Raw genomic sequence first — 14687 nt, 5'->3', positions numbered from 1 at the left:
TTAATCTTATATATAATTATGCATTTGTTGAGATTTATTTGATGTTTTATTTAATATTTATATAAATATAATGAATATTTTTTTTTATTAAAAGGTGCCATAGAATGGAAAACTGTATTTATCTTGGCATAGTTGAATAATAATAGTTCTGTACATGGAAATGACATACAGTGAGCCTCAAACACCTTTGTTTCCTCCACCTTATTTAAATCTTGTGAATAAAAAAGACCACTGAAAAATAGATGAATCAGAAGATAACACCGACTGTTACGTAACAGTCGGGATCACTAATAGTTACGCCCCCAACATTTGCATATACCCGCCGCCAGCCGAATCATCAGAAGTTCTGCAGGTATTGTGAAGAAATACGAGCGAGGACAACTTATCTATCAAGTTTTTCGTCACTCAATAGCTCAGATCATGATTCATATATTGTTTCCCCCATCAGCCTTTGATTGTTTTAGTTGATCCACACTTCTAGAGTTTGATTTCCACCGCAGACGTTTTCTGTCCTCACCCACACCCCCTGCGCCATCTCTACCTGACCACATCCTTTCTCTCCAGGGTATTTTACTACAGCTATGCGACTGGTACTTTCACTCATGCACATTAGTACTGAACTGCTGCGTGCGTGTTTGTGTACATGTGAACTGCTGTATGAGGTTTCACGTAAGATCAACATTCATTGTTTTTATTTGCGTTACCATAGAATTGTGTTTGTGACCTAAAATGACTTCCTGTCTGTGTGTGTGTGTGTGTGCGCGTGCGTGCGTGCGTGCTTGTAAGTCACTTCAGTGCTCAGCCACTCAGATGATGTAGACAGACTGAATCACATTCATAATCTCACACACAGTCAGTCTTCTCTCTCATTTCTCATCTCAAGGCGTTATTATTTAGTTTTACGACTCAGCAAGCAGCCTCTAGACAGGTAACTAACCAACTCGGAGTTTACCATTTTAGTAACAGGGTAAACAAGACTGCAATGTCTGACTGTTATGTCCGATTTCAGATCAATTCACCCAAATTTGTCACAAAAACAACAAAAAACAGTGGTTGTTTAACGCTTAAATGCATGCCTCGGGTCTTTAGCGACCTGGTACATCATTCCTCTCCCTCCTTAATTTTTTAAAGTTAGACATCAACTTTCTTAGTATTCTTCAATATATTAATTATAAACAATATATCAAGAAAAATACTAAATATAAAATAATGCCTGTTTTCTGATTCATTTTTTGTAAAAAGTGTATAGGGTCCCGAGGTATGTAAATGTGTAAGTATTTTTTTTCTGTGCAACTATTTACATATCTGATGACTCAATACGTGCAATGCATCTTTATTCCTCGAGGTGGCACTATTTGATACACAATGATGACGTGAAGTTTCACTCAATTACCGCAGGCATAAAACAAACGAATAAAACAACAAAATTAACTGGTTTGAATGGCTTTACTGCAGAGCAAATACTATACGCAATGAAATATAAATGCCACTGCCATTTGATGTTGGATGTGGTGAATAAGCTGCCAGTGATCAAAATATCGAATATGAAGTAATTGAAAACGATCGTTTTGAGAATGTGGTTGAAAGTGCGCTCTGACGATGACAGCGATGGTAAAATCATCTGCTCAAACTGAAGCCTTTTAAGTTTCAAAAGGTAATGAAATATGCTTTATTTTATTCTTCTGTAATTGTTCTTAAAATATCAAGAGAGCTTTTTGCTACTGCAGCAGTTTGAGATCCATCCGTGCTGGATATACAGGTCCGGGTCGCTAAAGATAATGTAATAAATAATGTAATAATGATTGGCGAAACTTTCATGCATTTAAGGGTTAACATCTACATAGGCGGTTCTCAGCCAGAAACCAGACTTAATACTGATAGCTAATAGTCTGGCTGTGTGAGAGAAGAGCATGCTGGGTAAAGACAGACACTCACCCTGTGTTGCTCGATGGAATCGATCCATTGGTTGCGATGCTCTGGGTCCTGAGCACGTAGATACCACACACTATCATTGACGCTGATGTCCAACCGGCACTCGTCAAACTCATGAGGCTACAGAGACAGAGAGAGAACACTTATTAGACTGATCTGATCATCAAACATCATTACTAACGACAATCATATTTGTACATTTATAAACAAGATGCTTTGAATGAGGGAGGGATCCAAGAATCCAATCTGTTGTTGATAATCCACAACTATTCAGTAAAAGACAAAGTAGTAGTAGTATATTTTTATTTAATGCCATGTCAGTATCTTAGGCTGTTTTCATGCCAAAAACAAATAAAAAAATTCAAGTATAACAAACAAACAAGTTATATTACACAAGATTTTTTACATTAACATATGATTAAATTCTAAAATAATTTCTGGCAGAATTATACTAAATTCTTTAAGTGAGTTCAGTACTACACAGAACAACCACAACCAAAAGAAAAGAGAGATAGCTTTGACCCACAGAGCCAGCTGAGAAATGTGAGATATAAAAGAAAAAAAGAGACACAAAAAAAAAAAAAACCCATTAACAGCAGCCATGTCTGAGTGCGTGTGTGTGATTTTGGTATTATTGCCAGATGTTGATCTCTGCAGACCTCACACTGCTCTATGAAAACCAGATGAGGAGTCAAACACTCCTCTCCTTCAGTCTGATATACTGCACTCCTCTAGCCTGGTGTTTCTTTTCTTTAGCCTCCCACTATACAAGAACACACCAGTATTTTTAATATTACAATTAAAACATTGAAGACATTTTATTATTCCTTAAAAATAAGGTTTTAATCATTTTAGTAGGCTATTACGTACATTCTACTGAACAATAGGAATATATTTCTGCCGCAATGTCTACAATTGAAACCCGAACGATTATTTTGACGGGTTGCCGTGAATACCTTTACATTTCTGTGTGTATATGATATGAGGATAGTTTTACTCAAATGAAACTGTCAAATGCCCATGAAGTGACTCTCAGAGCAGTTCTGGAGATGTTGTTCTGTATTTATGTCCTCATTTAGTGAGGTGGCAGACGTTAATATCACCGCAAGCCTCACGCGCGCTTCTGTATGAGTAGCAAACCGCGCATCTGCGCCATACATTAACACAGAGGCAGGCAGAAGTCATATTTAAATATTGTTTTGCAGCTTAATATTAATAAATACTAGTCGGAGTGGGCTCACTTTTGTGTGCGCGTACGTTTGTGTGTATGTGTGTGCGTGTGTTTCGGGGCGGAACATACAGAGCGCCCGAATGTAATGTAGAGACAGAAATAACATGCCGTCGTGTAAATAAGACATAACGTAAGGCTAGTTAGTTTGTTTAATAAAAGAACAAGGTATAGACCTGTTCTATTAGAAAGGTAACTTTAAATGACATCTGGCGCTATAGAGAAAATAAAATTAAATAAAATGAACTTGACCTTCAAGGGGGGCAGGGGGTGTGCCATTGGGAGGGCGGGCCGCCCTCCTAAGATAATGGCAGGGGAAACACTGCTCTGACCAGCACCAAAAATAGAAAGGCAAGATTAGAGTTTGCAAAAAAAGCACAAAGGTGAGCCAGAAGAGTTTTGGAACTGTGTTTATGGACCTATAGGGCCTTTCGCATCACAGGAACTTTTTCATAGTGCCCGAACTAATTGTGGAACTACCCACTTTTTGGCGTGTTCGCACCGCGGGAACTAGGAACGGTTTTAGTTCCAGGAACTCCGTTTGGAGGAACTAAATTAGCTCCTACTTCAGAGTAGGGTCTAAAACAGTTCTAGGAACTATCCGTGACGTAAGTGTATGCTGATTGGCTAAACGCGTACGAAAAACGTCGTTGGAGATTCTTAGTCCTCCTTTCCGTTCTTTCAATCGCGTGACGTATACGTTGAAATTCTATGACCATTATTGTAAAACCTGCGAGACACAACAAAACCACAGCTCCAATCACAGCATCCATCCTCCTGTTGTTAACGTTGTTCTTTGTTTACGCTGTTGAACGCCGCATACAAATGACGTCGCTGTCGACCGGCTTACGTCACTTAGTACCCACTGTCGGTGCAAATGCAACCCTTTAAATGGTACTGGGAAATAGTTTGTACTTTAGTACTGTACTTTTAGTTCTGGAACTAAAGCAGTGCGAAAGGCCCTAATGAGTAGGGCTGCACGATTCTTGCTAAAATGTGAATCACGATTTTTCTCCATGGGAATTGAGATCACGATTCTCTTTTTTCAACCAAAATGTATTGCACTCAAGTACAAAAAAAAAAGAAAAAAAAAAAAGAAAAAGAACCACAGGACATTCAGTATAATAAAGTGCTGGAGTAACAAAATTTATCTTTTCTTTATTTTAGACCCCTTAAAGTGAATAATTTTAAAGCTTTAAGTTGTTGAACATAAGAGAACATTAACAATAATAAATAAAAATATTCACATTCACACGGGGCATCGGCGTCAACGCCTCTCGTTTACTTTGAATGGAGTGACTAAAATGCAACCACTGAGGGCAGCACTATAAAAAACAAAACTGAGTACCTATATTTTGCTTTCACTCACAGGAAAGGACACTACTTACATGAGCAATAACCTGAGTCCTTAGAAAGACACATATCAGACTACATCAACAGAGACAGAGCATTAGAAAGATCCCAAATGATGTGACAGGCACCTGGTCCTTTGGATGAAGCGTGGGGTGCTCATTCAAAGCCTGACGCTAATCACAATATGAAGACGCATGACAGGACGACACACGAGGACTAAAACGGCTTTAATGAGACCGGAGACAAAGCTGCATGTGTTTAAAGGACAGAGAATAATCAGTCACATCTGAGCGAGGATGATTATCACTTATCACACCACAAAACACAACCACAACAAACACAGAGAGCCAGAGGCCTCAAACAAGGCTTTACATAGAAACAGCATCTTCCCACTGAAAAACCAGAGCTCAGAGGAAGCTGTGAGAAAACTAAGAGACTCGTTCAGTGTGAGACTATTCATAACCAAGAAACGTTATGCTGCCTTATAAGATGCATTTGCTGAGAAGGCGATCTTCTCGGTCGGTCGGATCTGTTGTGCATTTACAATGACAGTGTTTGAAAAACGGCTGTTATGATGTTGAAAATGTCAGTTTAGATTTAGGAGTGCTTATATTTGTGCATGGAACCCAGAATGGACTGACGTGGGAACATTCTACTGCCTGTATGGGAAAAGCATTGAGCGGGATTTTGGGAATAGAAAATCGAGACACGGTGGGCAATGCAGGGGACCCCGAGAGGGTCACAGCGGGTACTGAGAAGAGACACTAAAATAAACCCTAAGGGTCGTCACCATGGGACTGACTGAACCTGCGAGACACCAATCGCACGGCAGTGAACACAAACACACATATCACAACACTGACACACAGATGTTAAACAGGACTGCCATTTGTTGATTCGTGTGCAGTGTTTATTTTGGCAGGAATTTTTTATTTGGTCTTAGTCTTTATCTTGAGAGGAAAATGCTTAGTCTTAGTCACATTTTAGTCATTTAAGTCTTTCATAGTTTTAGTCGGCGAAAAGTCATTGCATTTTAGTCAAACTACAGTTACCAACATTTATTTTGGTAGCTATTTTATATGTATTATTCAAAGAAAAATAGTAATAATTTCTTCTCTCTTTAGACCAAATCAATTAAGCTTATGAGAAATTTGAATCAAGGATTGAATTTGGAAAAACTGGAATAAATAAATTTTTTGGCAGAGATACAAATTAAACTCATTTTTCAGATACAGTAGGTTTACGTAACAAGTATACATACATTTATCATCTTTTGTTGGTTAATATTCAACCCTCTACGGACACCTTGGCAATTGAATCGCCATTGGCTAGTAAATTAATACTAGGCCTGTGTGTGTGTATATATATATATATATATATATATATATATATATATATATATATCCTAGTGTATATGTTTGTAAAATGGTACAGCTTTTTAAATATCTGAAAGCACACTCTTAACATCAGTCAGTCAAGCATTATAATATGACATTATGATAATCAAGTATTATCATAATGGTGCTTTTTTGGTCATTCAGTGTTTCTGTAAAAAAAAAAAAAAAAAAATAGGTAAAAACAATAATACTGATAAGACGATAATAATATTAATAATAATAACAACACAAATTCTGCTAATAGCCAGTATAACAGTATAAAAACAGTATAAGTAGGCACTAAGGATTAACGAGCTGCTGGATTCATGCTTTTTCTTGACATTACTTGTTTTGTGTAAAATGCTTTGATGATAATGTAAATACTTCATGCCAACTGAAACATTTAAATAGAGAGACAGAAAGAGCAGGTACAGAGCTCTTGCTTTCTCGGTGCATTATTGGAAATCTTCAGTCCTACATGTGAACTGAACTTCAAACACTCTGGGTGGATGCATTCATTCCTTTTCCAAAGATCCGCTTCCCAGCACGCGCACACACACACACACACACAGGCCTACGTGTGCAAAGACACAACAGCACAAGGAGACACACAGTGAGGGAGGCTGTGAAATTTACAGCATTGTGTCAACAACTAAATGAAATGTCACATATACAGAATCCCAGTACAATAATCAACACATCGTGTGCGGCAACATAAGAATGATGCATTATACAGATATGTGTGGTTTTTGTAGAGCTACAGCAAGAAAATAGACAGATGCATCCAAAGTAAATACTACATCTAAAAGACAACAAAGTCTGAATATTCATTACAATTAAACAAGTCAGACATATCTATAGTTTGTAATATATTATTGGGGGTAAGTGTACACAAATATGACGGTTCGGTACGTACCTCAGTTATAACGTCACGGTTTGGTATGATTTCGGTACAACAGTAGGGCCCTATGAAATCTGTTTTATTTTTTCCCCAATTCCGTTTTATATTTTTGAAAATTCATTTTTTTCCGTTTTTATTTTTTCTGTCTTCCGTTTTTTTTTTTTTTTTTATATTTCTGGACTCCTTTTTAATGGTAAAATTAAATTGTTATAATCAAAAAGCATGTCTAATTAATTAAAATCATGCAACTTATACAATTTAACAATTTATTAAAAGTGTAACAAAAATTATATGTTTAGGGCCGTATGAAATGTTTTATTATTTTCTCACCTTATGTTTTGTTACCAAATTCTGTGTTCCAGCATGTCTAATTATTTGAATGTATACAAACAATTTTTATTTATTCTTACAGTAGCCTTATGAAATGTTTTTTTTCCCCTCAGAAATTCTGTGTTGTGTATTTAAATTTTACTGGTTATCAGATGAAGACATAAAACATTGATTTAATTTATATTTTAATTAATGAAAATTAAACATGATTAAAATTAAACAAGCAAATAAAGGGGATTTACTATTAAACTTAAAATATTTTGTGATTATTTCTTAAACAATTAAGTTTTATTATTTTTCAACAGTAGTAGAAGTAGTAGTATTATGTACATTGTACTAAATAATAGTAATATAGCCTATTTCTGGCACAATTTATTTATTAAGTTAAACAGAACTTTTATTTTGACGGGTTGCCGTGAATACCTTTAAAAGTTCTGTGTGTATATGATATGACGCTAGTTTTTCTCAAATGAAATGGTAAAATGCTTGTGAAGTGACTCTCAGATCTGTTTTGTAGATATTGTTCATGTATTTATGTCCTCATTGAGACGGCAGACGCTGAAATCACGACGATCGTGAATAGGAATGTGGTAATTAAAAGTTGCATATGAAAGCAATGCGAGTCGATCGTTTGCAGTTGTCGAGCTCATAATCAGAAGTGGGACTTATAAAGTTTGTGATAGCATGAGACCAGCTATGTTGTTATTTTTATCCAGTGAAGACTATCCAGTGTTATTTTACAGTTGAATAGATTATTACGAATTTTATTTGTATCTTGTTTATGTTTGTGCTATTGATTGTCATTAATTTATTCATTTATATTTTATTATTTACTATTTACTTGTCTTTTTTAATTATAATAAATTCAATTCTGAGTGCACGTGATTCTTCGGTGGGGAGGGGGCGTGGCCCATGGGAAATAGTCCTGCCACCACAGCTGGAAAAAATCCTAGAGGAAACACTAGCCATGTTTGCATGTACACTTTTTTGTCATTCCGACTGAAAGATTCGGTGGACTGTTTACATGAGACGTTATCTAATCCGATATGGAGTTTACATGTGCCTGTGCTTTTGATTTTAGGATACGCTAATAGCCTACAGTGACAACAAAAACAAGTCACCAGAGGAAAAAACGCCCATATTTACGTTAATATTTTTAATAGCTGCTTGCACTTGCTTAGAATAAACGGCTAATATTTAAATCCCTTGCGTTCATTTGAGCGCTCAGTCTCTGTAATGCAGCCCTGAAATGAATTGTACTCTGATACAACAAAGTTTTACTGTAGGCTACTTAAATGGAACAAATACACGATGTCTTACCAAGAGTTGCTGAACAATGAATCAAAGGAGCGTTGCTTTATGAACAGAGGGAGTGATCGCAATGAGCTATATCCCACATAACAAACGTATTTTCGTACAATATTCATGGCGTGAGCATGTATAAATTCAAGCAGATCGGAAATTATGAATCTGTAATCTATATAAATACAAATGACAAAGACAAATTTTGGTCAATTTGTTTATTTTCATTCTGCTATACTTTCACTATCATCGTGTTGTTTCTAAGCAGAAAATTGCGCTTGATTTCTGATCCGTTTTTCACTCCGGACATGAGAGCAGATAGCCCGTAACACAGCAAACGTTCTCCATTCTAATGTGTTTTTAACAGTATAATACAAAATTTAACTTTATACCTTCACTATTAGTAGTGTCGGTGTCCCCAGATCACAGAATGTACCGCGTCGCTGACATCACGTTCACGTTTTGACGACTCGGCCTCTTGACGTGATGACGTAGACGCAAAGTAATCGGTTTAACGCGTTTACATGGTAGAATTTTAATTTTGTTCGGTTTATAGAAAGGTTTATCCGGGAGCAACAGCTCATTTGCATTAAAGCAACATACTCAAAAACAACGCGTTTTGGCTCACACCCTAAAAGTGTCAATTTTAACAAGCTATAAAAAATTATCTGTGGTGTATTTTGAGCTAAAACTTCACATATACGCTCTGGGGACATCAGAGACTTATTTTACATCTTGCAAAAAGGGGCATAATAGGTCCCCTTTAAAACTATAGGGAGCCCTTTTACATTATAAGGTTACTATAAAGGCCTAACAATTTAACCCAAACTTACATTTAATTACTATTTATTTTTAAATAGATGATCAAAACTCAACTTAAAAAAAAAAAAAATTGTATGCAAACAACACAATGCAGCACATAAAATTTCTAGGCTATTTGTTGAAATATTCATTTACACACTGGCTGTCATAGCATGTTTCATAATGGATTCATTTAAACATACATTAAATAATTAAGACTAACAGGTTTAGTAAAATAATGAATTTATGGTGTAATATTTGTCAAAATGCTCCTCTCTAGACTTAATTTTTCTAGTGAACTAACGAGCTGTGGACACTGATGACTTGCTGAGGTAAATGAAATGCTATGTGACATTTTATTTCCGTGCTGTTTTGTTGGTGTCTTTCCGTGGTTGAAAAACTGATTGAGTGATTACATGAGGCATGAGACTTTCAGTCATGTTTATTCGCGTTAAAACTAATAGTAAAGAGGAAGGAATGGTGGTGTTCACTTGCAGTCAATGCTTGTGTTGGGTTTATACCAGCACGTTACTGAACCGTCCCAGAATCGGCTCTCAAAGGCGATCTGTCATGCCACATCAAAGACTGTCAAAACGCCATTTATAATTTGAATTTCCTAGAAAACAAATACAAATACTGTATTCGTTCGGTAAACATGCGTATCGAAATGGTTCGGTATGAATATGTGTACCGTTACACCCCTATCCATTATGTATCCACATAATAACCTAACTTTATTTAAGCTTGCAAAAAATGAAACAGAAGTACAAGAGATGCTGAAGTGCATTTATTTACAGTCAGTCATTTGATGCTAAATTTTAATTGCACAAAACAAATGGACTAAAAGCTCTCTGTTGCCTAATTAAATGTATTTTATAGGCAGTTGACAACAGTTCTACAACATCTTTTAAATTATTCAATGTGCCACAGAGCAAAAGTGAAAACATCACAATGCGCTTTCTATTCACTGAATAATGGTTTGCCGGCGGTTATCAGGAGTTTTAACCTTTTGACCAGAAGCGACGGTTTAAAGTTAAAAATGTCTTGATGATGGATTTGTTTCTTACAATCACACAGCTTTTGGCTTCTCAAGACATTAACTGATGGACTGGAGTGGTGTGGATTACTTGTGATGTATTTATCAGCTGTTCGGACTCGCTTTCTGACGGCACCCATTCACTGCAGAGGATCCATTGGTGAGCAAGTGATGTAATGCTACATTTCTCCAAATCTAATGAAGAAATAAACTCATCTACATGTTGGATTGCCTGAACTATTCCTTTAACCACAGACAAGACAATTAAATATAATATACAATAATCAATTACTTCCTAAAATCATATTCATAGTAGCCACAGCCTGACATTTTGAGGTCTACATTCAAAGAACAAATGTACCAACAGAGGTTTGGTGTGTCGAATCACAAACAAGCATGACGATAACATGTTCCAGGGTGTGAAATAAGCACAGTGTGCTGAAGTCCACACTTGAATGTGATTAACCAGCAAAAAATTATATCAGGAACTGGTTACAGATGGATGTTAAGGCTCATAGATAATGGGTAAATTTCGGTTTACTGAGCAATTCAGTCTTGGATCTGTGCTTTGAGAAATCAGAAACACAGGAAGGTGGGATTTCAGCTTGAACAACGGAAACAAATGCCACGCTGACCCACAGATTAGGACACAGGATGCAAAGGAAGAGAGCATTTCATATGACTAACTAACCCGCTGTTATTGACAGGTTGAAGAGCATCTATACGTGATTTAAATGTCCAGACAGAGTCCTGGTTAGAGCAAATCTTGGAGGAAGCAAGTAGATGACAGGAGAGATGAGCAGAGGGACTTTCTGACTCGACCCCCAGGTCAGAAAACAGGAATTCATCAGCAGGAAGGCACAAGGGAGCAAACTTCCCGTTTCAGACAACAGGACAGTCGTACACCTCTCTTTTCCTTCTATTTCAGATCTACACAGCCTCTTTTTGCACTCGTTCCACCCTTTTAAAAATAAATCACAGATCATTCCCTCCCACATCCCTGTGTCTCCACGCTGCTCGCACCTCCTCCTCATTTCAGCATCGGTTTTCTTTACAGGACGTTTTAGGGTTCACTGACTGTTTGATCCGTAAATGGAGCCCGTTTGACACCTTCACACACAGATTCACTCAAACCCATTTTAACAAAAGCCCGAGGCACTCAACGGCTCTGGCAAAATTGGGCTAATCGAACTTTCCAGCAGCTCTGCAGCAACTGCCTCAAGATTTAAAGGGATGAAGCACAACAAAACGTCTCCAGTCGATCTTCACAATCTCAACAACTGTGTTCACCAACCATACTAATCTAACCTGTTTAGTGATGTTATTAGAGAGTTGACACTAAACTGCAGAGTTCAGCTCCAACACTAATTATAACTCACCTGCCTGTAACTTTCTAGTAACCCTTCAGACCTTGATTAGCTTGTTCAGGTGTGTTTGATTAGGGTTGGAGCAAAACTCTGCAGGGCTGCGGCTCTCCAGGATCCACGTTCGCCACCCCTGCTATAAAGTATTAAAAGGTTCATTACATGGAATACTAAAAATTTTATATGTTTGATACAATGCCGTTATCAACAAGTTTATGTTGGGAAAGACTCTTGTTGTGAAATAGATCATATTACTGAATGTAGGAGTGTAATTAAAAGAGGTGATGTAACCATCTCAGTGCGGTTACATTTTAAATGTAATTATCTTATGTCCTCTTTTTGTTTACTGGCATGTAACACATAAAATTCCCAGCAATAGGAGGTGATGTTAACCAAAATCAAAAATGAATGTAATTTGAAATGTGTATTTCCTACTGGGATGAATGAAGATTTGGTTCTAAAAGAATTTTAAATTAAAGACTTTTGTAATTACTCCAAATAATGTAAAAATCACATGTTTAAAAACGTGTTTGCAGACATGTATTTCAATGAGTTTAGCTCTGATGAAGGCCTGTGTGCTGAAACATATTTGCAAAATAAAGATTTCTTCCAGCTTCAAGATTCTTTCATTTCTCTACTCCACGAGTGCTGCTGGTTTTGTTTATGTATTTTATGAGAATGCCAAGGCTGCTCTTTTCCATACAATAAAAGTGGACAAGTCAAGCTTCAGAAAGGAGACAAAAAAAAAACAGAATAGTTGAAGTTTTATAAAGCAACAACAACATTGAGACATCAATCATTTCTATTAATTCAAATATGGTGTGAAATATTTGTGCCTCTAGCATTACTGAGCGCAACTGCAAAAATAATGATGGTTTTCCAAAGATTGACTGCTGAGAGGTTTTGACACAGAAACTGTGCTGGTCAAGCTGAGGAAAGGAAGACAGGACCGGCCGTCTGTTTCAGACATGGAGAGCTGCTTGTGTGTTTGTGCAAATACAAGAACGCACACTAGTTTATGGTTTGTAGTATGGAAAAAAAAGCAGGTCACCGCACAGACATGACTTCAGATGACGACTCGAGCCCAGAGTTTACCATGTGACAGAAGGTGAGGACATGCACACAATGGCTGTGAGAATGAGAACAAGCTGCTTGATAGCACTCCTCTGGGGCTTAGCACAGCACACTAATCGAAAATGCAAATGCGCGCACACACACACACAGTCATTGACATTTTAAAATGCACTTGACTCCCTTTCTCTCTTTGGCAGCTGTAACTACAAACACAGTTGCCTTTATCAAATATTCAGCAGGACAATACAAGTGTGTGTGTGTGTGTACATGTGTGGTGAAAGCATTGGGCTTTGCGGTTAAGTGATATTTATAAAATTATAAGATTTAGCCTACTTCATAAAAAGAGGCAGGTGTGCAAATAAGCACAGATTTAGCACATCTTCTCAGAAAAAATGCATGCATGGATGGTTTCAGAAATGAATCCACGCTCTGGAAGAATAGTTATGAAGACATTAAAAACACTTTTTGCTGTGTAATTTCTGAATTTAGTTTGCACACAAAGCTTGACCTCAGTTTGATGAAAATGAACATTTTCCAGGCTATGCATGCCTTCCTACAGCGATGACAAAAAGTACCAAAGCTGCCGTTTTATTTTACCAGAGCAGTTTCGTTTAATGTCTGAAAGGCTTTTAAACACTGTTTATTGAACCCTGGTGACCGCTGGCGACAGAAAAACTGTCTCTGCTCTTCATTGCTCTCTCTCAGCGTAGCTGTAAACAGTTGCAAACTGATGACAACTGACTCCTTTTCTGTTACCGAATAAACATGCATTTGCTGTTTTAATCACAAAACAAATTACTCCGCTCGTTTAGTGAGACATCTATGTGTAATTGATTTACAAAAGAGGTGGCATGTAAAGGTTGGGAAGATCATATAATAATTTTCCCGTTTTGGCGCCAGAGCGGTTCAGCACACGAGCGTAAGGCTACATGAAGATCAAGTCAGTTGTGTTTACAGAAGACTGACGGGTCGGTAACTCATCTGGTAGCAGTTTTGATCAGTTTCTCTTGTGGTTTAGGTTTGGATAGATGAAGCTGGACTGAGAGCGATCTAAATGATATTCAGCCCAAAGCCACATAAATGATCTAAAAAAAAAAAAACACATGAGAATATACACAGGACCTGTGGGGACACACACACATCTTCAACAGGAAGACCTAAATTTGATCCATTTTATCTTTAAAACAACCAGTGTAAAGAAACAAAAACCATCAGGTCAAAACAATATAGAGTAACTTGATGCACACTGTTTCCACATTCAAATCCCCTTTACAGTTTCTGCTTTTCCTTCCATGTCTCTTCATGTTCTCTTTTACTTCTCTCCACTCCAAGTAAGAAATTTGCCTGTCCTGACATGAGCCAAGCGCTGCACTTTAGATCCCATGGTGGCGTTTGCAATGACCCGCCCTGCACCAGAATAACCTGTACCTGTCCTTCCCCATATCCCTGACAAACCAAGAGACTGAGAGAACTTCCCCTCTTCTCCTGTCAGATCATGACATAGTCCAGGTCCAGCGTAGCTCAAAGAAAATTTGCATGTTTACAGGCCAAGCTTTTGGAGAGCTTAACAAGAGAGCAAGAGGGCGAGAGAATTCCAGCTCATGTGAGGGTAAAACTTTGGCAGGCGAAAGCACATAGTTCAAGTTCAATGCACTGTGAGCACTGAAAGCTGTGTGGCGTGGCCGCTGTATTGATGTTTTTTTTGATAACAGATCCACCTAAAACACTATGAACCGAAACACAGAAAAAGCACCTAAAATACCTGCTAACACAATTGTAGGGTGATGTGGGTGATGCCCATGGCATTGCTTATGGCTTTGAGTGGTTTTTAGCATGTTGCTATATTGTTGCTTATTTGCTCAAGTCAAAATGTCTAGTGTCTGTGTCTCCTCAACTAGAGGCCCTTGGCTGAAAAGGCTATGGCAATATCTTTAATACTTCCCAAGTAAGAGAATACTAACTTTGGGGAATAAAACTCTAGTGGTGCTTT

General features: G+C 37.4%; 1 protein-coding gene across 1 annotated transcript in view; it reads right to left on the bottom strand.

Annotated features, from left to right (window-relative positions):
* Positions 1 to 14687, bottom strand: part of LOC306856414 (ceramide transfer protein-like) — a 33695-nt gene that overhangs the window by 13647 nt on the left and 5361 nt on the right. Inside the window, exon 3 of the mRNA XM_079395694.1 lies at positions 1936 to 2052. Coding sequence (XP_079251820.1) covers positions 1936 to 2052 — 117 coding nt within the window. The remainder of the gene's footprint in view (positions 1 to 1935; positions 2053 to 14687) is intronic.

Source organism: Barbus barbus, assembly GCF_936440315.1.
Source record: "Barbus barbus genome assembly, chromosome: 36".
NCBI lineage: Eukaryota > Metazoa > Chordata > Actinopteri > Cypriniformes > Cyprinidae > Barbus > Barbus barbus.
The sequence above is the reverse complement of the archived record's forward strand: the minus strand, read 5'-3'. Positions and strand labels throughout refer to the sequence as shown.